We start from the raw sequence: 26,077 nt of genomic DNA on the forward strand, positions 1-26,077 counted from the left end.
GGTTTGGATCTGCTTCCTGACAGGAAGGGGGGTTGATGTGAAGACAGAGAAGGGAGAGAATTCATACTGCAGAACTCCTGCTCTTTGGAAAGATTCTCCAGAGAGACCAACTTAGTTTTGCCTCAAGAAAACCCTTGAGACACAAGACAACAGAATAAAAGCAAAATACTGCATTACAGACACTGCTGCAAGGTGAGGGACTACAGCTCAGACACCCTCTACCCAAACCACCATAAGCCCAGATGGAATACAGATACAATTAAGCCTTAACTTGACACCCATACCCACAAGGTACCATTTGCAGCCATGCACTTTGAATCTGCTGCTGTCATGGTGGGGAGTGGGGGGAAACTCCCCACCGAACACCGATGGGAAGCGGGAATATAAACTAAGCCAGATCACCCTGAAAAGGGAGCAAGCCACCTCCTAGAGCATCCCTAATCCTCATCCCAACTCCTATCCGTATGACCAGACCCAGATGGTAGGAGGGCTCATACACAGGAACCTCGATCCCTACTAACTCTAAAGATCCCTGGAATAGTGACAGCCTAGATGCGATGAAAGGGGAAGAGAAAACAAACTGTCATCTTCCACAGCGGGTTCACCTAACCCTTAGAACATTCCACAACGAAAGGAATCCCCATAACATACACATATAAAGAGAACACAGTGAAAAGCAAAACTGAATCAGCAGGTAAGAAACCAGTAGCAAGAATAACCACTGGACCAAGAGCACAGGTATACTTGGTCACTTACCTGCCGCGGCTGCTGGAAGGAACACCAGTAGTCAACACCACAACAACTGGAACACATGAATATGTACTGGAACCCGAACACCATACAGGACACAGTACAAACAACAAACACAGAATCCAGCACACCAGTAACTGCCTGGGCCCCAATGCGGACAGGATGCATGGTGGCCTCATGCAGAGCCGCACACTGACTTGTTGTTTTTCCTCCGCGGAACCCAGGAGCCCTCTCACCGGAGGCACAGACAAACAGGGGAGTGTCTAGCATCTATGCAGGACCGTACACACCAAAACAGACCAGACATAGAACAACAACTAGACATACAACACAAACCCTGAACATAAACCACACCATACATAGAAACGGGTAAGGTAGGAAGACATGGTAACAACGGGATGACATTGATGTCTCACTAGGTGACCCTCAATAACTGGGCAGATGAAATAAACAGGACAGGAGCATAGCTCCAGCACCAACAGGCTGGAGGACAACTAAACACCAGGCTACCAGCCACTGGCAATATAAGCACCTAGTGACCACACCCAGCCAGGTACTTAATCCCACAAGCACCAGACAGGGAAGGGAAACAAACCTTAAAGGAGAAGTGTACACACCTGCTGCATAAACTACACGTTGCCCCAGGCAACCAGCATGCATGGCAAACAACACAGAGACTGAGACACAGCCGTGACAGCTGCTCTTGGATGTACCATAAGTTATACGTTCACTTCTGGCTTCATTCTTCGAACTACATTTCCACTGCTCTGATCCTCAGGAGGCAATAGTCTAAGGGAGAACACTGTGACACAACATTTTATCAGGGCCACTACCACTCCCATCCTCTGCACCTCAGGGGCTCGATGCACATGTATCTGTATATTGGGCCCCCAGAATGAATTTTACTGGTGGGCCCAGGCAACCTAGTCCGACACGGCAGATACCTGCTAAAAGACTTTTTAACAATGCCTTACTAACAAAGTTCTACTACTGCTGGATGCATACATGTCTCCCCAGAGCCCCAGACTTAGGACTGTTTCTCATATTATTTTTAATGCACCTTTATGTAATTATTTTATGTTAGAGCTAGTATGATGTAGAAATAGACATTTGGGAACCAACAGTTTTTCACATGTTTTTCCTCTTTTTCTTGAAAATGAAAGTTACATTTGGTTTAATTTTTATATGTGCTGCTAAAGAATCTACGTTAGCCAAAAACTGGCATCAGAAGAATCATATGGGCTTTAATCTAGTGCAGGGACATACACGGATCTCAAAGGGCCCATAGAAAAACGTATTATGGGCCACAGTTTCCCAGTACACACGCGACAGTCACTCCCAGGCAAGGAAACGCAAAGTGCAATGTTAACGTTAAATTTTTTTATTACGCAAAATACATTTTTATTAAAACATTTTGCAATAAAAAAAGTCACTCTCCACCTCACCCACTTTATTGGACTTCTATGTTATTACAAAGCTGGTTGCCTGCAGCCACCACTAGGGGGAGCCCAGTGCATAGGAATGTATGCAGTTACCACTTACTGGAATGGAAAGTAAAATAATCTAGTGGCAGCTGCATGAAAATGCTGTGTTCTCTTGTCAGGAAAAAGTTCAGCTTCGGGCCCCTCCTCCCCCTGGGCCCAGTTGCAGTTGTGTGTGGTCTGCCTCCATTGCAGGTATGCCACTGATCCAGTCACTGAACAACTTCTTGTGCAAGTAATAAATACAGCATTGCAGAGTTACTAGAAGGTATTCAAAGATATAATATAATCTAGAATACATGCATCAGGAATGTATGGGTTTACCAGTTGCAGAAGGATCTGTCATTTTTAAATATCCAATGAACTGATTTTTCTTTATGTTTTAGTTTAAAGAGGACCTGTCACCTCTCCTGATATGTCTGTCTTAGTAACTACTTGCATTCCCCATGTAATAATACTTCGGGAGCATATGTTCTTACTGCATGCTGCTCCATTCGTCTATTATTCCCACTAGAATTGTATTAATAAAGGTACAACTGGATGTTACTAGTTGGGGGTGGGGGTGACCCTGCACAGTCTGACACTAGCAACACTGACTGGATAGTGTCAGACTGTGTAGAGACACCCCCCAACTGGTAACACCCAATTGTACCTTTATTCATAAGTGTCTAGCAAAAATAATAGAACAATGGCACAACCTAGAGTCATAAGAACAGATGCTCCAAAATTTTCATTTCATGTGTAATACAATTATTTAGTAACACAGACCTGGCAGGAGTGGTGAACTGATCTCTGGTCACAGTGGTTCTCCATTTTCACGTAATTGACCATAAATAACCATGTTACTTATAACTTTAGTTCTTACTTGATTTCTGTCAGTCCTGCTGCCTTTTTTGCAATTTGAATTAATTCTTTTCCATATTTTTCTTCTGCAATAGCCCTGGTAACAAGGAAAATGGTAGATAGTGATTATTGTTTGCTGCACAGAAGAAATTGTTCATTTTGGTTGGAATAATGTAATTTAAAGTGTAACTAATCTTTCATCAAACTTTGCATTAATTAGTGGTACACTGTGTGTACATAAGGAATAACACAATTTCTGGCCACAATATGACGTGTATCAGGCATTTTTATCAGTTTTCCTCTGTGCATGGTGGGTGGAGACGAGCTGCCATCCACAGCACTCATAAAGTAGAGGAGCATCTGCTTCCTAACCTTCTCTTATGCAGTCAAAAGCAGCCCTAGGATCATGAAGGACATTACAGAGGTAGTGACCTGCATGGTTGTGAATAAAGCACTTAGGAAGTTTACATCCCAGCCCATGTAGCTCCAGCAATCTGTCTACTAGGTGTGCTCCTGCTCACTCCTCCCTTCTCCATAGACTTGCTTTGACATGCGTAATATGATCATCCTGTAGAGCTGGTCCTTCTTGGATTGGATATAGGCATCGTTCAATGTGAAAAGGAGGAGAGGTAAACGGCTGATAACATGAGAACTAGACATTTCTCACAGATAAGACATATTACAAAGTTTCTTGTGGTTGCTTGTACTATTGATTTATGCACAGTTGTTTGAAAAGTTAGTAACTTGCCAAGTGAACACATTTTGTGGCTAAGTAATATGCAGCTGAGTGAGGGTAGGCATACGACTGTCACACAGGCAGAATTTGCAGCATGCTGTGGTTTTGGGCCTGCTGGGTTGGGGAAGCTGAGAACAGTTCTTCTTATATAGACTTGTATGAATCAGCCCTGATCTGTGGTTAAAAACTGGAAGTGATCACAGAAGCTCCTTATGGATATTACTATACTTCTTCATAGTTATATCTACTTTTGAAACTACATAGTGGTCTTGTTCAAAAGGGATGGGGTTAGGATATGCATGAAACTCATGCATCTCACAGGAGCCGTAACCATTCATACTGGTGTAAATGCCATATTTGTTCCCCTCTCAACATCTGTGTGGCCACTCTCCCCTCTTTTTTATTCTGTCGTAACTAATCTAATTTTATATTGTTTGTACATCAATGTATGAAGCCATTCATTGTAGTCTTTTATAGCCTCACCTAAATATGTTGCCTATCACCCAACAAAAGCTGGTCGGGTGATGGAATTTTTTATGTGCTGTTTGTCAACAGAACTTCCTACCATGCAAAAAGAGGATGTGCTGCCAACAAATAAAAACTGATCATAGGAGACAATTTGGTTAAGAACTTTTGGTTGTTGTTTTTTTGTTTTGTTTGTTTTTTGGCAGTACTATACCACTGAAAATTAAACTCTTGCCCTCATGTAGCAGTCAGTATAGAGAAATAAAACTGCTATATACAGTTGCAAGAAAAAAGTATGTGAACCCTTTGGAATGATATGGATTTCTGCACAAATTGGTCATAAAATGTGATCTGATCTTCATCTAAGTCACAACAATAGACAATCACAATCTGATTAAACTAATAACACACAAAGAATTAAATGTTACCATGTTTTTATTGACCACACCATGTAAACATTCACAGTGGAGGTGGAAAAAGTATGTGAACCCCTAGACTAATGACATCTCCAAGAGCTAATTGGAGTGAGGTGTCAGCCAACTGGAGTCCAATCAATGAGATGAGATTAGAAGTGTTGGTTACAGCTGCCCTGCCCTATAAAAAACACACACCAGTTCTGGGTTTGCTTTTCACATGAAGCATTGCCTGATGTGAATGATACCTCACACAAAAGAGCTCTCAGAAGACCTACGATTAAGAATTGTTGACTTTTTTTTCTTGGCGGAGGAAAGAAAATATACTCCTGTGTCTCTAGGGGAGGTAGAGCAATGTCTAGGATTGACCTAGCATTTACTAATGAGAGCAACCTGATCAATATCCGGAAAATGCGATATGGGGTAAGAACAGTCTCGGACCACTCACCCGTACTAATTGAGGTATGCACCAGGGAGAACAAGGACAAGAGGGGGCCAGGATTCAAGCTGAATCCATATTGGCTCACCATCCTGGACAATTATCAGTCTATCAAAATACTGATCTCCTCCTTTTGGGAGGTGAACCTTCCCTCTGCCAACATCAATACAGTATGGGACGCAATGAAAGCATATTTGAGAGGGGTCTTTATAAGCGAGATTGCTGCAGCAAAGAGAAAATTTAAGGAAGAGGAGAAAGAACTGGCCAAAACTGCTGCACTTACTACTGAGCGGTACACGAGTCATCCGACTGAATACAATAGGGAAGAAATGCAGAAGGCGAGCTGCTCCCTCGAAAAATACTTAATCGAGAAAGCAAATCATAGAGTACTCTTCAAGGGGTTAAAGTATTTTTCGGTGTCTGGACGCCCCGGTAAGCTCCTGGCCAGAATAATTACACAACAAGATAAGAAAAATAAACTTATTCTGTCGATTCGCAACTTAGAGGGGGAAACCATAGTAGAGCCAGAGGGGATTGCGGATACCTTTCTGCAGTACTTTTCCCAGCTGTATAGATCCTCTTCTGGCCTGTCATCTGACCTGGCGATGCGGTTTTTGGATGGGATCCCATTGTCGACCTTAAGCACAACCCAAATGGAATGTTTAGAGGAGGAGCTGTCTTTGCCAGAGCTGCAGGAGGCTCTGGGGTCTATCTCGGGGAACTCATCGCCAGGCCTAGATGGCCTTCCATACGAATTTTACCGTAGGAATGGTGAAGTGATTCTCCCTCAGCTGCTAGAGGTCTTTTCTCATGCAATGAGGGGAGGGGACTTGCCATGTTCTATGATGGAGGCCCTCATTGTTTTGATCCCTAAAAAGGATAAGGACCCGAAAGAATTGAGTTCCTATAGACCAATCTCTTTATTAAATACTGACGTTAAGTTATTATCAAAAGTTCTGGCCAGGAGGCTTTCTCGGGTTATACCCACTATTATACACCCAGACCAAAATGGTTTTATGCCAGGAAGGGGCACACATCACAATTTACATAGGCTATTTATGAATATTCAGTCTCCGGGGTGCGGTACCCGCTCCGTCCTGTCGCTGGACGCTACCAAAGCCTTCGACAGGGTGGAGTGGGTCTTCCTTTGGGAGGTGATGAAAAAAATGGGCTTCGGCCCCAGATTCAGGGCGATGGTTCAGTTACTATATAGCTCTCCAGTTGCCAGGATCAAGATCAATGATACGGTTACAGAGAGTTTCTCCCTAGGAAGAGGCACCCGTCAAGGCTGTCCTCTTTCTCCCCTTTTGTTTAATATTTATATTGAACCCTTAGCAGCTAGCATAAGGCAGGATTTGCAGGTGTCTGGCTTTGGTATAATGGGGAGACAGGATCGTGTATCTCTTTATGCAGATGACATCTTGGTCTTTGTTCACCAAACAGAAACCACCCTCCCTCGCATAATGGACTTGATAGGTGCTTTCTCCGCCCCATCGGGTTTGGAGATCAACTGGGAGAAGACCGTTCTCCTCCCTATAGATGAGCTGCGAGGTAACTGGGATAACCAGTTAACAACTTCTGGTTGTATAAAGTACCTGGGGATTTTAGTTTCGGCTAAACCTCAGGAATATCTACAACTCAATTTAATTCCCCTGCTGACAAAGTTGAGGGCCAAAATTAAGATATGGCAAAAAATTCTGCCTGCAAGGGCGGATAGAGTCTCTCTAATAAAAATGGTAGTGTTGCCCCAGGTCCTGTATGTTCTGCGTAACTCACCTGTATGGATCGCGGATAAGTATTTCAGACTTATAGAGCGTATGCTGAACGATTTATTGTGGGGGAGGAAGAGGGTCAGACTGAAGGCACTGTACTTCTCTATGCCTTATAATCAGGGAGGTCTTAACCTCCCTTATTTTAAGGGCTACTTTGTGGCCTCTCAACTTTGCTTTCTCAATGACTGGGAAAATAGCCATTTCTGCAATAAAATGGTGAAAGACTCAGGTCTTATGGATTTTTTTTCAGTACTGGAGTCTGATTACCTATTAAATACACAGATTGGGTACACACTTTTTTGCAGAATGGCTATAAGGACTTGGTTGGTTATAAGAAGCTGGTGTGGAGTCAAGGCATCACTTGCTTGTACCCCATTATGGCATAACTCAAAGATCTTGAATCTAGGGGACTTGAGCTGCTGCCAGTACTGGAGGACTAAGAACGTCCAATACCTACATCAGGTAGTCAGCGATGGACAAATTCTGTCCCTGACTGAGCTAAGACAAAGGGCAAATTTGGGTGAGGTAGCTTGGTACGCATATTTTCAATTGAGGTCGGCACTCTCCAGCACTTTGAATAGTCATTTCTTTTTTATAGATACTCCTGAATTTTTACACGACTTAATCACTAAGAAAATAGCCACGAGAATAAAAATATCACACTGCTATAGACACCTAATGAAAAAAAAATTTTCGGGTGTTTTTTCTCCAGGACAAAGATCCTGGTCTTCTTCACTTTCAGAGGTGGGCCCTTTAGATTGGGACAACATAGGGGAAAATTTAAAATTAGTTTCACATAATTTTAATCACATTGTTGTACAATTCAATATTCTTCACAAAATATATGTGACACCCATTTGGCTACACAGGAGAGGATACAGAGCCTCCTCTGACTGCCCACGTTGTGGCAACACCGAGGCAGATCATGTACATCTGTTCTGGGGTTGCCCAATGCTGAGCAGCTATTGGAGAGCGGTCCAAACCAATTTGGCTCGTAAACTTAACATTGTAGTTCCTTTGTCCCCCAGGATATGGGTCCTGGGAGACCTATCAGAGGTTAATTACCAGCCTATAAAACGCCAACTTCTGACCAAGGTAATGTTTTTGGCCAGACTTCTTATTTCTAGATCATGGTTCTGCTCTTCTCCTCCAGACTGTAACAATTGGTTGGGTCTGGTTGAGAAAGTGAAGAGCTACGAGAGGATAATGTACAACCAAAGAGGATCCTATTTAAAATGGGCTGCAGTTTGGAAAGATTGGGATAAGAACAACTAATTTAATTAATTAATTTATTGATTTATTTATAAATTTTACGTACAAAAACTCTTTTTTTTTTTTTTTTTTTTTTTTTTTTTTTTTCTCCTTTTTTCTTTTTTCCTGCAGGGTGGGGGGGGGGGGAGGGGCGGGGGGGGGAAGGATGGGGAATGATCTATTTGTTATGTATTATGTAAACGAATCTTTTGTATATCAATAAAAATTTATTAAATTAAAAAAAAAATGAATTGTTGACTTGCATAAAGCTGGGAAGGGTTATAAAAGTATCTCCAAAAGCCTTGCTGTTCATCAGTCCACGTTAAGACAAATTGTCTAAAAAGGAGAAAGTTCAGCACTGCTTCTACTTTCCCTTGGAGTGGCCGTCCTGTAAAGATGACTGCAAGAGCACAGTGCAGACTGCTCAATGAGGTGAAGAAGAATTCTAGAGTGTCAGCTAAAGACTTACAAAAGTCTCTGGCATATGCTAACATCCCTGTTAGCGAATCTACGATACGTAAAACACTAAACAAGAATTAATTTCATTGGAGGACACCACAGAGGAAGCCACTGCTGTCCAAAAAATAACATTGCTGCAGGTTTACAGTTTGCACAAGAGCACCTGGATGTTACACAGCAGTACTGTCAAATTATTCTGTGGAAAGATAAAACCAAAGTTGAGTTGTTTGGAAGAAACACACAACACTATGTGTGGAGAAAAATAGGCACAGCACACCAACCTCAAAACCTCATCCCAACTGAGAAGTATGGTGGTGGGGGCATCATGGTTTGGGGCTACTTTGCTGCGTCAGGGCCTGGACGGATTGTTATCATCGAAGGAAAAATGAATTCCCAAGTTTATCAAGACATTTTGCAGGAGAACTTAAGGCCATCGGTTCACCAGCTGAAGGTCAACAGAAGATGGGCGTTGCAATAGGACAACGACCCAAAGCATAGAAGTAAATCAACAACAGAATGGCTTAAACAGAAGAAAATATGCCTTCTGGAGTGGCCCAGTCAGAGTCCTGACCTCAACCCGATTGAGATGCTGTGGCATGACCTAAAGAAAGCGATTCACACCAGATATTCCAAGAATATTGCTGAAACTGTTCTGTAAAGAGGAATGGTCAAGAATTACTCATCTGCAACGACAGGAAACGTTAGGTTGAAGTTATTGCTGCCAAAGGAGGTTCAACCAGTTATTAAATCCAAGGGTTCACATACTTTTTCCACCTCCACTGTGAATGTTTACATGTTGTGTTCAATAAAAACCTGGTAACATTTAATTATTTGTGTGTTATTAGTTTAAGCAGACTGTGATTGTCTATTGTTATGACTTACATGAAGATCAGATCACATTTTATGACCAATTTGTGCAGAAATCCATATCATTTCAAAGGGTTCACATACTTTTTCTTGCAACTGTACTGTAGATAGGGAGGCAATTGTTTGTTTACTGCTGCTGTTAGAGGAAGACAATATCTGCTCGTATAATATTAGATACAGAATTAGGATAACAGTATGATAGCTCTATGGTTCTCTTCATAGGCCCAGATAAAGATACAGAAGAACAAAGCATTGATCAATATATTGTGAGATTCTATAATTGTGTCACTTCTTCCCCTTTCCTCTGTGGCCGCAGTGAACGGTCTGACTAAGAATTTCAAAAGCCAGGACAGGAAGTGGAATACATGGAGTGACTTCAAAACATTATATTCAAAAACCATCCACCTGTGTTTTTATTTAAAAATAAATAAAATAATAATACATAGAATATTCACATATACTGTAGGCTCTTAATAAGCGATAAAAATACATGTCCCTATAAAGATCGTTCATTCCAATGTGTAGACACTGTAATTATTCAACCCTCCCAAAAGACCAAGAGTAGCAGAGCATGTGCAGTGAAGCAGGACAGTTTAGATAAATGTTTGCTGAACCCACAGATTTCAGAGGGATTGGCTATCTCTCCCAACTCCCTAAGAACTCCTCCATACACATGCCCATTTGGCTCGGCCAAAACCGCACAGTAAGGGAGGCACATATGCAATCTGTTGTAATTCCTACACCGTTCACCTGATTTGGATGTAAATCCCCTCAAATTAAAGTCTGCAGTTATAGCACATCTTGTTTGTTTCATTTAAAATCCATTGTGGTGGTGTATAGAGCCAAAAATGGTAGAATTGTGTCGATGTCCCAATATTTATGGACCTGACTGTATGTGTATTTTATGGGAAGAGCGGAGAAAGGCGTTGCCAGACACGTCTGGCAGCGGTTCATCTCCTGGGAGAACAAAAGAATTGGGTGAAAATATCATTACAGTGTCCCGCCTTTCTCAGGAGGTTTGGCCGACAATACACTAATGTGTATCGGGGCCTTGAGGCTATGTCCAGCTAAAAAGCTCTTCTGACTTCCGTGACAGATGTTGAAGTAAGAAGGATCAGTCCACTGCTGATGAACCTTAGAACTATAAGTAAACGGTATAACACTTTATTTTATCTGGTTTCTAAAACAATATCAGCTCTTACCTCTGCTTCAGAAGGTCCTCCACATCTTTACAAAACCTCCTGCCATCCAGTAATCTCTGAAGAATAACTTCATAGCCTGTATTTAGACTCAAATCTGAACACTAGGAGGAAAGAAAGATGATTTACCAACTGTACATTATTAAAATCACTAATCTGATGATGCAATGTAAACGCTTACATTTTTAGGATATTGTTCTGTACTGTTTAAGTGAATCTAAACCCCCAACTGCCTGGAGTGCATTAGTCAAATTTATACATTTGTGATCTGTAGAGGGGTTAAAGGGTTTCTGTCACCAGAATTAACCCTATTAAACTAGCTGACATTAGCGATGTGCTAATGTCAGCTGATCCTAACTAGCCTATTCCTGGTTTTATCTATCCCGCCGTTACTCCAGAAATCTAACTTTTATAATATGCTAATTAGCCCCTAGGTGAGGGGGGGGGCATTGCCCCTGCCCCTAGAGGCTCTGTTCTCCCACCTCTGGCCACGCCCCTGCTACACTAGATTGACAGGGACAGGCAGTCTTCACTTCCAACTGCCGGCCCTGTGCACTGGGGAAATCTCGCCCCGTTCAGTATTCGGAAGCCGGCAGCCTTCATTTACTGTGCTGAATACTAGATGGGAGGGCGCAGGCGCGAGATTTACACGGCAGACAGAACCGGTAGTAGAAGATCAAAGCTGCCTGGCCCTGTCAATCTAGTGTAGCAGGGCGTGGCCAGAGGTGGGAGAACAGAGCCTCTAGGGGCAGGGGCAACGCCCCCCCCCTGCACCTAGGGGGTAATTAGCATATTATAAAAGTTATATTTCTGGAGTAACGGGGACATAGATAAAAGTAGGAATAGGCTAGTTAGGCTCAGCAAGTTTAATAGGGTTAATTCTGGTGACAGAAACCCTTTAAAGTTAGATAGTTACTTAAAGCCAAACTACTGGTAACTTCAGACTACTGCTGCCCACCATGGGCAATAATGTGGAAATGGTAGTCTGAAACCATCCCTGTAAATTAGACAGCACACATTCCTATTGAGCAGGTGGACACGTTCTGTTGACATCACACCAAAGTCTGAGTAGAGGAAGGAAGATGAGCACCAGGATATGTAGACCTATCACATTTATTTTTATACATGTATTTTAGAGATGAGCGAATTGAAGTTGACGAAGTGGAATTCGATCCGAATTTCAGGAAAAATTTGATTTGCACCGAAGACGAATTTCCTCACACTTCGTGGTAACAAATATATTTTTTCCTAAAATGGCTGCTGCACGTGTGAGGACATAGAGCAAGGAACTCTGGGAACGAGGGATCACCCATAATGCATGCAGCCAGTCAGCAGCCAGCCAGCCCTGTAGTGTCACAGCCCTATAAATAGCCTCAGCCATCTTGGATTCAGCCATTTTCCAGTGTACTTAGTGCAGGGAGACGTCAGCAGGCGCTAGGGACAGTGCTAGGAAAGACTTTATTGTGCTGAAAAATTGATTTAGAAGTTCAGGGAAAGATTATTCAATGTGTAGGGAAACGATAAGGAGGCATCATCCACACTATAAAAGGAGAACAGGGTCACTAATTGGGGATCTAAATAGCAGTTATACTGCTGATTTTAGGTTGTTTGCACTATATTATGATACATCAGTAATTCCAGCAAACTTTGCTTGTTATTGGGGTGCAAGTTCTGTGTGATAGAGCCATTAACAAGGTGTATTAATAGGAAATATAGAGGGAAAAAAAATGGAAAAAATATACGTCATAATTGCCATTCAGTGGTGAAGTTACATTCTACTACAGCCATTTACGGGGTGTATTAAAAGGAAATATATGTACATCCTATTAGCAGCTGTTCTGCGTTGATTTTACATTGTTTTGCATTTTTTGGGGGGTGTATTATTAGGGAAAAAAAGGAAAAAATATGTCATAATTGCCGTTCATCTGTGAAGTTACATTGTACTACAGCCATTTACAATGTGTATGTGGCGGAACCCGCCTCGCCACTGGGCATTGGAGAGGCCTGGCTGCCCGCCTCCTACCTGCTGACTATGGCCCCTGGTGATTTGGTACGTTTGAATGCAATATTTGGGCATGTGGTATTTTATATTGCTGCTACTGGCCCTTTAATGGCCATGTTATGACTTTTAGGAACAATGCCCCTTTAAGACTGTGTAGCAGATTGCATTCAGGCTGTCTTAAATACTATGCATGTTATTATGTGTTCGGTTGAATTGTATATGTGTATGCCAGGGTTCAAGTTAGTTCATTACGTTTGATAATTGTATTTTGTGGATTGCGTCTGAGACAATGCTTATTGTGTTGGTTAATTACATCTCAGACAATGCTCATTGTGTTTTGTTTATTGCGTTACAGACAGAGGGAAGGGGATTTTGTGTACAATTGCTGGGAAGGTTTAAATACTGTAGATACATATGATTGGCTGTTTTTGCAGAGCCTGTGGGTAGTACCTTGTTGGAAGATGTGTATAAATCAATTCTTGTGTTAAAATAAAGGGAGTTCCTGTTTTAAACCTCAAGGTGAAGTGTCGTCTCATTCTTGGGGGAGGATTTATTGCATGCTGTCCCAGTTTGACTGCTAGGAGTGAAAACCTATTTGTATGGTTCCTATTCAACTGCCTACAGCATTCATTGCTGGGAGAGGATTTATATGCTGGTTCGGTGATTGTGGTGTCTGCCAGAGTGCTTGGAAGCCTCAGGAAAACGCTAGGCGCATCCGTAAACGGAGGTACTCAGTCGGGGTGCCAGGTGATCCGTTACATTGGTGGCAAGCGGTAGGATGGCGTCCTAGTGCGAGGAGAAGCAGCTCAGAGACACCGGTAACGTGTGGAGTTACAAATTGAGGGCAAACGCTAGCACTCGTGCAGCGCCCCTGGGAGCAGAGGTATCCAGCGACTTGGAGCAGACAAGTATGGAAGGCTCTGAAGATGACTGGCTGGCCGAGGTGAGGCAGCGAGTGGACCAGTATGGAGATAATGTGTCCATGGATACAGTATATGCCAGGCCATCTGGAACAAGGTCACAGCCAAGCGACACGCAAGGATGGAACGAGAATTCCGACTGGCGAAAGAGAGAGAAATTGCCCAGCAGAAGGAGTGTTACAGCAGCCGAGCAGAGGCTGCATCCGAGGAGGTAAGCCGTTTCCCCTTGAGGCGGCCAGAGGAACCCGAAGTAGGGGTCCTCATAGACTGGTCCTGTGAGGAACCACAACAGGCAGGTGGAGACGGGACCGAGGTCTCTCCACCGGGATGCTGGGCAGCTGGCCCAGACCTTCAGCAGCAGCCGAAGTTGCCAGGTGTGGACACAGGTGGTCCTTACTCGCAAATGTTGAGGGACCTCACAGACTGGTCCTGGGAAGACCCACAGATGGCAGGTGGAGATGGGACCGAGATCTCTCTACCGGCCCTACAGGGATACTGGGCAGCCGGCCCAGATCTCCAACTCCAGCAGCAGTACCAGGAGGAGGAGGTAAGCAACCCCTCCCCTCCACAGCCAACTCCAAACCAGGTACTGGGGTCAGTAGAGGAGTCGTTAGCCCCCTCTGGCCCCCTCCCAGTAGAAGAGCTGGCATCTGGGCAGAGCGCCGCTGACCTCTGCCCTACTTGTCCCCTTACTACCCAGCAGGACTGTACTCCAGTCCCTCCAGCAGAAGAGCTGGCATCAGGGCAGAGAGCCGCTAGCCTCTGCTCCACCGACCCCCTTGTTACAGGGCTGGCTTGTACCCCCCTCGCCCCAGCAGAATTGCTGGCATCAGTGCAGAACACCGCTGGCCGCTGTTCCCCAAGTAGCCCCAGCGGTTTGCCTAGCACACCAAGGGGAGACAGCAAGCCCCACAACAGTGCAGATGGGACCGTAGTCTCTGTACCTGCACCACTGGAGATATGGACAGTCTGTCTGGGTCCACAACAACAGGACAATGTATTGGAAGGAGAGGCAGTCTGTTTTCCCCTACAACAAGGGAGGGTGTCACAGAGAGAGGAGCCTGTTACCCCTTCCCCCCAGCAACAGCTTTGTTCAACCAGGGGAGAGGGCACCCTGGTTACCTTCCCCCCAAGTCATGGATCTACAACTGGGCACAAGTGGCAGGGGGCCATAGGGACAACTACACCCTTGGAGAAAGGCCGGCTGACTATCAGAGCCCCAGACCGCCTGGAGGTCTGGAGTCTGGATAGTCTCAATGGGAAAGGGGAGAAATGTGGCTGAACCCGCCTCGCCACTGGGCATTGGAGAGGCCTGGCTGCCCGCCTCCTACCTGCTGACTATGGCCCCTGGTGATTTGGTACGTTTGAATGCAATATTTGGGCATGTGGTATTTTATATTGCTGCTACTGGCCCTTTAATGGCCATGTTATGACTTTTAGGAACAATGCCCCTTTAAGACTGTGTAGCAGATTGCATTCAGGCTGTCTTAAATACTATGCATGTTATTATGTGTTCGGTTGAATTGAATATGTGTATGCCAGGGTTCAAGTTAGTTCATTACGTTTGATAATTGTATTTTGTGGATTGCGTCTGAGACAATGCTTATTGTGTTGGTTAATTACATCTCAGACAATGCTCATTGTGTTTTGTTTATTGCGTTACAGACAGAGGGAAGGGGATTTTGTGTACAATTGCTGGGAAGGTTTAAATACTGTAGATACATATGATTGGCTGTTTTTGCAGAGCCTGTGGGTAGTACCTTGTTGGAAGATGTGTATAAATCAATTCTTGTGTTAAAATAAAGGGAGTTCCTGTTTTAAACCTCAAGGTGAAGTGTCGTCTCATTCTTGGGGGAGGATTTATTGCATGCTGTCCCAGTTTGACTGCTAGGAGTGAAAACCTATTTGTATGGTTCCTATTCAACTGCCTACAGCATTCATTGCTGGGAGAGGATTTATATGCTGGTTCGGTGATTGTGGTGTCTGCCAGAGTGCTTGGAAGCCTCAGGAAAACGCTAGGCGCATCCGTAAATGGAGGTACTCAGTCGGGGTGCCAGGTGATCCGTTACAGTGTATTAATAGGAAATTTCCTATTTGCCGTTCTGCAGTTAATTTTGATTGTTAGACTTTTATTTGGGGGTTTATAATAGTAAAAATAATACATCTTAATTGCTGTTCTGCGGTGAAGTTACATTGTACTACAGCCATTTACGGGGTGTATTAATAGGATAGATACCTCTGTCCTAGTAGCCGTTGGTGCAGCCATTTACAAGGTATATTAATAGTAAATATACGTACATCCTATTAGCTGTTCTGCGGTGAATTGTGATAGTTATATTTGTTTTGGGGGGTGTATTAATAGGAAAAAGAATAGGCCTTAATTGTCGTTCTGCAGTGAAGTACCTTCCTTTTCTGGGGTGTATTATTTAATTTTTTATTTAATTCTTTTATTATACAGTATGTCAGACAGACAGGTGACAGGCCCTTCAACGGGAACGGACAGTAGCCAAAATGTTTTTGTTGCAGGCAGAAGTAGCAGCAGAAGAAGGGGGGGGGGGGGGGGGTAGCAGCAGGAGTCGCAGCAAGAGGCCTGAGCTCCCAGTGTCATCTAGCGGTCATGTCTTGACCAGCAATCCAGTGGTGCTTGAATGGTTGACTCGCAAGTGACATCAGACACCCCCAGCCAACAGTCGGTGGGTTCCTCTGACACAGCGCTTAGTTGGCATGGCCCGGGAGCAGGCCCCCACCTGTCCTGAACCTGCCTCTGTCATTTTCTGTTCACTCAGCGTGAAAAGTATTATATGCCATAGGCTCAGCTCCCCTTTTCAACGAGGACGAGCTACTTGAGGACAGTCAGCAGCTACTGCCCAGCCAAGATCTGGAGGAGACTAGTTCCGCTTCCTCCAGGTGACGGGCAAGTAGTGATGATGAGAGTTGCATGGGAGCAGGTGTTGCGAGCGCTCAGGCTCCTGTCCCTAAGACCGTTAAGCGGGACATCAGTGACATGCAGACAACAGCGGATGATGATGATGTAGCCGATCGCACTTGGGAGCCGGGTGAAGAAGCTGCTTTATCATCATCATCGGGAGAAGAGGGTGGCAGCTTGCGCATGAGGCAGCGGCTGAGCAAGCAAGGTGGTAGCAAGGCCATGAGTCAGCAGGGTGACAGGTGTGGGAGGTCGGTTGACCACCCACTTTGCAGGAGCCTACCTGCCCAGAAGTAGCGGTGCAAGGGTTCACGGAGGCAGCGGTAACAGGCAGTCAGCGCGGAGTGTTGGGGGGAAAATGCCATACTCGTCGGTGGGGCAATTTATTGTTAAGCCGCCAGAGGAGGTGAACATGGCCATTTGCCGAATTTGTAGTCAGAATGTGAAGTGTGGCCAGGCTGCCAATATTAGCACCACAGCCCTGTGTCAACACATGCAGTGTCGCCATAAAGTGGCGTGGGATAACCGTGGCTCTGATGTGGTGGTCCAGCCTGCTGCAACAACCGCTGCATCACCCAGTGGCACGCACCCAATTTCATGCAGTCAAGACTCCACCACCTCAGCCAAAGGGAGCTGTCTGTCCTTCCCATCATCTGCTGGTCCTGATGCTCCTCATCCTCTTACTCATCATCAATCATTCCATCAGCAATCGATCACCGAAGCAATTGCCAAGAGACAACAGTATGCGTACACTCATCCAACGGCGCAGAAGCTGAACGTGCTCCTAGCCAAGTTGCTGGTGCTGCAGTCCCTCCCTTTCTAAGTGGTGGACTCTGCACCTTTCAGAGAACTGATGGCTTGTGCCAAGCCGAGGTGGCACTGGAGAATCCCAAGCCGCCAATTCTTTGCGAAAAAGGCAGTACCAGCCCTGCACACATACAGTACAGACCAAAAGTTTGGACACACCTTCTCATTCAAACAGTTTTCTTTATTTTCAAGACTATGAAAATTGTAGATTCACACTGTTGGCATCAAAACTATGAATTAACACATGTGGAATTATATACTGTATGTAGAACAGAAGGTGGGCCAGTCTTTGAGCCTGTCAGTGTCTGCCAAAGTGCACAGCAGCGCCGACATGTAGAGCTATGACTACAGTCAAGGGCAATATATGTCCTTTATGGCCCACTGGGTAAATGTAGTTCCTGCCCAACAGGGCCGGCGTCATAACCCGGCATCCCCGGGCAAGTGCCGGGGCCCAGTGCTCCTGGGGGGGCCCACTGAGCTGCTATGAGCACTTCCATCAATACAGATGGGAGCTCTCACTGCTGTCATTTCACTTACGCAGTACCCCTTTGGTGGGCCCTCTGAGCTGCAGAGACTCAGAACACGCCCCCTCTACACAGGACACGCCCCCTCTACACAGGACATGCTGCCTGAGGAGAGAAGCAGGGCTGGAGCTGGAGCAGAGAAGTGTGAAGACAGTCTGTGAGTGAGTCTGCACTGTGACTGTCTCTTGTCTGTGGGACAGAAGGGGGGGACTCTTCGATCGGCTGCTGCTTCATTCTATTTAGTTGTGTTACTGTTTCATTAAGCAGTTTGTCTCCATGATACCTGCCCCCCCCCCACATCTACCCCCCCATATCCTGTCCTATCTCATCCTCATGGGGCCCCTGCTGTCTCCTTTCCTCCCTCATGTATCCAGAGCTCCTGTTTCACCCTCCTATCTCCTATTGCTGCCCTGCACAGACCTCCTGCCCCTACTTGTTGTCAGGGCCGTCTTTAATATTGATTGGACCCTGGGCAAGAATTTACTTGGGCCCCCTGGATAACGCCCCCCCAACCCCCCCCCCCCCCCCCCGCACTTTGCTGTACTTGCTATACAGCAGCACTTACCTGTCACATCCAGGGCCTCCAGGTGACGTCTCCTCTCTGTCATCATCTTCTCTGTAGATCTTCTCCACTCGGTCTGGACAACTTCTCTCAGCCGCCTTGTCTCTGCAGAGAGTGACACACAGACATCTTAGCTTCCTCACATTCTATCATTATCCCCCAACTGGAGTCCTCACAGTGTTATCCTGCTACTTGCTGTAACCCCCCCAGGGGTGTAGCTATAGGGAGTGCAGAGCTAGCAGTCGCTACCGGGCCCAGGAGCCTGAAGGGGCCCAAAGACACTTGTGCTGCATAAGAAGACACACAAAGCACTGAGGGAAGGGGGGCCCAAGATGAACTCTTGCACCGGAGCCCATGAGCCTTTAGTTACGCCCCTCCCCCCAATACCCCCAAATACTATCCTGAAGAAACATTACTGCCCCCCATAGTAATAGTGCTCCTCATAGTCCCACCAATAGTAATTCCCTTCTAGAATGCCCTCATTAGTAACACTGCCCCAACCGTGATAATGCTCCTCAACAATGCCCCCCATTATTAGAAGAGCCCTCCCATATTAATAATACCCTCACAGAGTCCCTAGTAGAAATAAGGCCCCCTATTGTTCCCCTCAGTAGTAATAAGGCCCCCATAGTGCGCTTAGTAGAAATAAGGCGGATCTATAAGACCCTCCTATAGAGCCCCCAGTAGTAATAAGATGCCTATAATGTCCCCTGGATCTGCAGTGCCCCTTGCAGTTATAAGGCTACTTTCACACTTGCGGCAGTGTGATCCGGCGGGCAGTTCCGTCGTCGGAACTGTCCGCCGATCTGCTGCTGCCTGAAAGCATTTGTGAGACGGATCCGGATGCGGATCCGTCTCACAAATGCATTGCAAGGACGGATCCGTCTCTCCGCTTGTCATGCGGACCGACGGATCCGTCTTGTACATTTTTCTCATTTTTACCGATCTGCGCATGCGCATGCCGGAACGACGGATCCGGCATTCCGGTATTCTGAATGCCGGATCCGGCGCTAATACATTCCTATGGGGAAAAATGCCGGATCCGGCGTTCAGGCATGTCTTCAGTTTTTTTGGCCGGAGAGTCAAAACGACTGAACTGAAGACATCCTGATGCAAACTGAACGGATTACTCTCCATTCAGAATGCATGGGATATGCCTGATCAGTTCTTTTCCGGTATAGAGCCCCTGTGACGGAACTCTATGCCGGAAAAGAAAAACGCTAGTGTGAAAGTACCCTAATCCTCCCTCCACCATACAGTCCCATGTAAATAACATCACCTCCTCCCCAGCCACCTCCAACGCACAATCCCATGTAAACATCACCTCCTAAGGCTACTTTCACACTTGCGTTCGTGCGGATCTGTCCTGTACTTGTACAGGACGGATCCGCACCAATAATACAAACGAATGCATCCGTTCAGGACCGATTCGTTTGTATTAGATTTGAATTTCTAAGTCCCAATACGGATCCGTCCTGACTTACATTGAAAGTCAATGGGGGGACGGATCAGTTTACAATTGCACCATTTTGTGTCAATGCAAAGGGATCCGTCCCCATTTACTTACATTGTAAGTCAGGACGGATCCGTTTGGCTCTGCAAGGCCATGCGGACACAAAAACGATGCGTGCAGCATTTTGGGGTCCGTCTCCAAAACGGAACGGGGGGCTGTACGGAGCCGAACGAATGCATTCTGAATGGATCCGCATCCATTCAGAATGCATTGGGGTTAAACTGATGCATTTGGGGCTGCTTGTGAGAGCCTTGAAACGGATCTCACAAGCGGATCCCCAAACGCAAGTGTGAACGTAGCCTAAACCCATGTACATCAACATTATTCCCCCCACACCATCCACTTTCAACATACAGTCCCATGTCAATAACATCCCTCCCTTCAGCCCTAACATACATCCCAGTTAAATAACTACAACTCCCAGTATTGCTCTGCCTCTCCCTTCACTTACCTCTCCAGTCCTGCATTAGGCTCCTCCTCTTCACTCTGGTCCAATCCTGCACTGGTCACATGATGGTGACATCATCCAGGTCATCCTATCACAGCCTGTTTAGCTGATCACATGACCTGTGATGTCACCACAGGTCCTTCGCCTCTTCCCAGTGTATTAGATTCAATTGTATTGCCGTTCTGTGTACGGCAATACAGTTGTATCTAGCAGGCAGGCAGGACATTCGGGGCCTGGGACAAAACATCCGGGGCCCAGGCCCCGAATGTTTTAACCTAGCAATGCCCACTAGTGAATGGGAGTCGGGAATGGAGCTCCCATGGGCCCCCAGGAGCAACTGGGCCCGGGGCAGCTGCCCCTTTTGCCCTGCGGCAAAGACGGCCCTGCTTGTTGTATGAATCCCCCTCAGAGCCCCTTCTACCTACTTGCTGTGTCCACCCCTCCTGTCCATCCAGGGCCCCTGTCTCACTCCTCTGCCTCTCATTATGGTGGCATCTGAACAGCATTCACCATAAGGACCTTCTAACGTCACAGGGTCATGTGACTGTGCCCCCCACCCTGTACTGTACCCCTTTTATACCCTGCATTGTGCCCTCTTACCACACCCTGTGCAGTGCCCGTAGTCATTCCCTGTACTGTTGTGCCCTCTTATACCCTTTTATCCAGTCACTGTATGGTGGTTTTATCATTGTATGGCGGTGTTATCACTATATGGCGGTGGTATCCAATAACTGCATGGCCATAACTGTATCCCCTTCCATGCCCACACCACTTTTTTTAGACCTGGCATGAGCGGGAAAAGATACAGATTGCGGTGCTAAGGACCTTTGCGCCACAATCTGTGTCAGAAATACGCCTAATAAAGACGTATTTCTATATAATAAATGACCCCCTAATTGTATTATTATTCGGGGGTAGGGCTAATATCTCTATATTATATAGATTCTAGTGTATTATACTCTGCCCTGTATTTCCCAGTAGAAAATGATCCTTGGTAAACATAGTCCTCACCACTGACCACCAGGAGCAGGTAGCGCTCTGTCAGTACATGGCGGCCTCCCCTCTCCGCCACGCTGCTCCGCTGTGTACTGGGGCTTATTCTGACACTAGGGCTGGGTTCACATCCTATTTTTGCCATCCATTTAATGTATACCAAAAATGCGTACATTAACAGATGCCTCAGACTGATGCCGCACAGCGGCGTTCGTTCACCATACAGTTCCATTGTAAAAAAACATATACGTTAAATGCATTTTTTACTTGACTCTGCAGGATACAAAAAACGTGGAGTGCTGAACATTTGTATACATCAAACCGATAGGAAAAATGTGATGTGAACACACATTGGGGGGGGGAGGGGGGGGCGTACTAAAATTTGCTGTGGGGCCCAGTCAGTTCTAGCTACATCACTGCACATCTCCTTCTCTCCTCCAGGCCTGGCTCACTGCTGCAGCGGGCCGCCGGAGAGAAGGAGCGCAGGGAGCTGCAGTTAGTGAATGACAGGGCCGCCGGCTCCCCTGCAATGATAGGTATGTGAGGGGGCCACTGGGGGGTCATTCATCACACTGTGAGGGCCCCTTACACAGTATAATGACTCCCAGTGCCCCCCATTTAGTATAATGATCCCCATTGACCCTCCATTTAGCATAATGACCACCAGAGCCCCCATTAAATATAATAACCCCTCGTGCCCCCTACATACAGTATAACCCCCAGTGTGGGGGCGACTGGGGGTCATTATTCTGAATGGAGGGTCACTGTGGGGTCATTATACTGTGAGGGCCCTTTACATAGTATAATGACCCCCAGTGTCCCCCATTTAGTATAATGATCACCAATGACCCCCCATTCAGTATAATGACCCCCAGAGCCCCCTCCATACAGTATTCCCCCAGTGTGGCGGCTACTGGGGGTCATTATTCTGAATGGGGGCGACTGGGGGTTATTATTCTGAATGCAGGGCCACAGGTGGTCATTATACAGTGGGGGGGGATTGGGGGTTCATTATACTGTGTGAAGGGCCACTAGTAGTCATTATACTGTGTGAAGGGCCACTAGTAGTCATTATACTGTATAGGGGCCACTGGGGGGTCATTATACCGTGTGGGAGCCACAGGGGGACATGTCAATGTAAAAAAATGCCTCATGGGGGCCCACTGGGATTTATCGCCCAAGGGCCCACATGAACCTGGAGCCGGCCCTGCTGCCCAACCTCACCACCAACTTGGCCAGGTGACGCCGCTTATGCCTCTATGATCTCACGCCGTTGGTCCTGTTTCCTCAGCCTCCACTGCAGGGACAATTTACAGTGCTCCTCCAGCAAACAACATGTGCAGGGCACGGCGGTGTCACGCTGTTCTGCACCTAGTTTGCCTCGGCGAACGGAGTCACACAGGGGAGGAACTGCTCCGCGTCATTCATCAAGAAATCAAATCCTGGCTTTCTCCTCAACAGCTCAAAATCGGAACCATGGTGACCGACAACAGGAAAAACATTGCGACCACGCTGTGTCAAGGAGGGCTGAGCCATGTGCCCTGCATGGCGCATTTATTCAATCTGGTTGTAAAGCGGTTCCTGAAGTTTTCACCCCATCTGAAACATATCCTGAAAATGGCCAGGAAACTTTGTATGCACTTTAGCCACTCATACACAGATAAGCACCCCCCCCCCTTGAGCTACAGTGGCAGAATGGCATCCCCCAACATGGGCTATGAATGTTGTGGTGGAACCCGCCTCGCCACTGGGCATTGGAGAGGCCTGGCTTCCCGCCTCCTACCTGCTGACTATGGCCCCTGGTAAAATTGGTATGTTTGAATGTGGTATTTTATATTGCTGCTACTGGCACTTTAAGGACCATCCGTGGACATATTATGACTTTCAGGAACAATGCCCTTTAAGACTGTGTAGCAGATTGCATTCAGGCTGTCTTAAATATTATGTATGTTATTATGGGTTTGGTTAAATTGTATTGCTATGTATTGTAAACTGTATATATCTTGCTCTTAGGCCTCATGCACACGACAGTTTTTTTTCACGGTCCGCAAAAACGGGGTCCGTGGGTCCGTGATCCGTGACCGTTTTTTCGTCCGTGGGTCTTCCTTGATTTTTGGAGGATCCACGGACATGAAAAAAAAGTCGTTTTGGTGTCCGCCTGGCCGTGCGGAGCCAAACGGATCCGTCCTGAATTACAATGCAAGTCAATGGGGACGGATCCGTTTGATGTTGACACAATATGGTGCCATTTCAAACGGATCCGTCCCCATTGACTTTCAATGTAAAGTCTGGAGTTCTTTTATACCATCGGATTGGAGTTTTCTCCAATCCGATGGTATATTTTAACTTGAAGCGTCCCCATCACCATGGGAACGCCTCTATGTTAGAATATACTGTCGGATATGAGCTACTTCGTGAACCTCAGATCCGACAGTATATTCTAACACAGAGGCGTTCCCATGGTGATGGGGACGCTTCAGGTTAGAATACACTACAAACTTTGTACAAGACTGCCCCCTGCTGCCTGGCAGCACCCGATCTCTTACAGGGGGATATGATAGCACAATTAACCCCTTCAGGTGCGGCACCTAAAGGGGTTAATTGTACTATCATATTCCCCTGTAAGAGATCAGGGCTGCCAGGCAGCAGGGGGCAGCCCCCCCCCGTCCCCAGTTTGAATATCGTTGGTGGCACAGTGTGCCCCACCATCGCCCCCCCCCCTCCCTCTATTGTATTAAATCGTTGGTGGCACAGTGTGCCAACCACCATCAACAGTAGAAGATTCATACTTACCTGCTTGCTGCTGCGATGTCTGTGTCCGGCCGGGAGCTCCTCCTACTGGTAAGTGAAAGGTCTGTGCGGCGCATTGCTAAAGAACTGTCACTTACCAGTAGGAGGAGCTCCCGGCCGTTCACAGACATCGCAGCAGCAAGCCGGTAAGTATGAATCTTCTACTGTTGAGACCGCACACTGCCACCAATGTTACTGCTATAGAGGGAGGGGGGGGGGGCGATGGTGGTTGGCACACTGTGCCACCAACGATTTAATACAATAGAGGGAGGGAGGGGGGCCGATGGTGGTTGGCACACTGTGCCACCAATGATTTAATACAATAGAGGGAGGGAGGGGGGCCGATGGTGGTTGGCACACTGTGCCACCAACGATTTAATACAATAGAGGGAGGGAGGGGGGCCGATGGTGGTTGGCACACTGTGCCACCAACGATTTAATACAATAGAGGGAGGGAGGGGGGCCGATGGTGGTTGGCACACTGTGCCACCAACGATTTAATACAATAGAGGGAGGGAGGCGATGGTGGGGGCACACTGTGCCACCAACGATATTCAAACTGGGGAGGGGGGGGGTCTGCCCCCTGCTGCCTGGCAGCCCTGATCTCTTACAGGGGAATATGATAGTACAATTAACCCCTTTAGGTGCCGCACCTGAAGGGGTTAATTGTGCTATCATATCCCCCTGTAAGAGATCGGGTGCTGCCAGGCAGCAGGGGGCAGTCTTGTACAAAGTTTGCAGTGTATTCTAACTAGAAGCGTCCCCATCACCATGGGAACGCTTCTGTGTTAGAATATACTGTCGGAAATGAGTTTTCACGAAGTGAAAACTTAGATCAGAAAAAGCTTTTATGCAGACGGATCTTCGGATCCGTCTGTATGAAAGCAACCTACGGCCACGGATCACGGACACGGATGCCAATCTTGTGTGCATCCGTGTTCTTTCACGGACCCATTGACTTGAATGGGTCCGTGAACCGTTGTCCGTCAAAAAAATAGGACAGGTCATATTTTTTTGACGGACAGGATACACGGATCACGGCCTCGGCTGCAAAACGGTGCATTTTCCGATTTTTCCACGGACCCATTGAAAGTCAATGGGTCCGCGAAAAAAAACGGAAAACAGCACAACGGCCACGGATGCACACAACGGTCGTGTGCATGAGGCCTTACTGTAATGTTTACTATGTTAAAGGCATTACTGTTCTGTGCCTCTTCTCCTCCCCCTTTTTCCTGTCCCATTGTTTCCCCAGCAAGGTGTTGTCTCAGGGACACTGGGAGACCAGTTTAAACCAGCTGCTCTGTCCCTCCTCAAATCTCCCATCAGCCCTTGCTATTGTCTGGCCCCACCCTTCCTTGTACCATAGTCCTCTATGTGCCCTTTTGTATGTAAATGAGGCTGTTGGGGGGGGGGTTAAAGTAGGTGTGCTATGTCTAAATAAAGTCAGTTCCTGTTTTAACCCTCAAAGTGAAGTGTTGTCTCATTCTTGGGGGAGGATTTATGGTATGCTGTTCCAGTTTGACTGCTAGGAGCGTAAATCTATTCGTATGGTTTCCTATTCAACTGTCTACAGCATTCATATGCTTGAGAGGATTTATATGCTTCTTCGGTTCGGCGATGGTGGTGTCTGCCAGAGTGCTTGGAAACCTCAGGAAACGCTAGGAGCATCCATCAATGGAGGTACTCAGTCGGGGTGCCAGGTGATCCATTACAAACGTTTCCACCCGTTGGAATTCCACCCTTCATATGTTGGACCGATTATATGAACAGGCCATAAACGATTTCTTGATGATACAGGCGGACAGAGGTACTCCCCTGTGTAACTTCGATGTTAGCCAGTGGCAGCTCATGCGTGAGACCTGCCGTTTGCTCGGGCCCTTTGAGGAGGCCACTTTATTTGTCAGTCGTCAGGACTAC

The 26,077-nt window shown here is 46.4% G+C and overlaps 1 protein-coding gene across 1 annotated transcript in view; it reads right to left on the reverse strand.

The window, feature by feature from the left end:
- The window catches only part of PSTPIP1 (proline-serine-threonine phosphatase interacting protein 1), a 118,798-nt gene that overhangs the window by 71,092 nt on the left and 21,629 nt on the right, over positions 1-26,077 (reverse strand). The window contains exons 2-3 of the mRNA XM_044283396.1: positions 10,679-10,779; positions 3,097-3,171 (exon numbers count right to left, since the gene is read on the reverse strand). Coding sequence (XP_044139331.1) covers positions 3,097-3,171; positions 10,679-10,779 — 176 coding nt within the window. The remainder of the gene's footprint in view (positions 1-3,096; positions 3,172-10,678; positions 10,780-26,077) is intronic.

This window comes from Bufo gargarizans, chromosome 2, assembly GCF_014858855.1.
Source record: "Bufo gargarizans isolate SCDJY-AF-19 chromosome 2, ASM1485885v1, whole genome shotgun sequence".
Classification (NCBI taxonomy): Eukaryota; Metazoa; Chordata; class Amphibia; order Anura; family Bufonidae; genus Bufo; species Bufo gargarizans.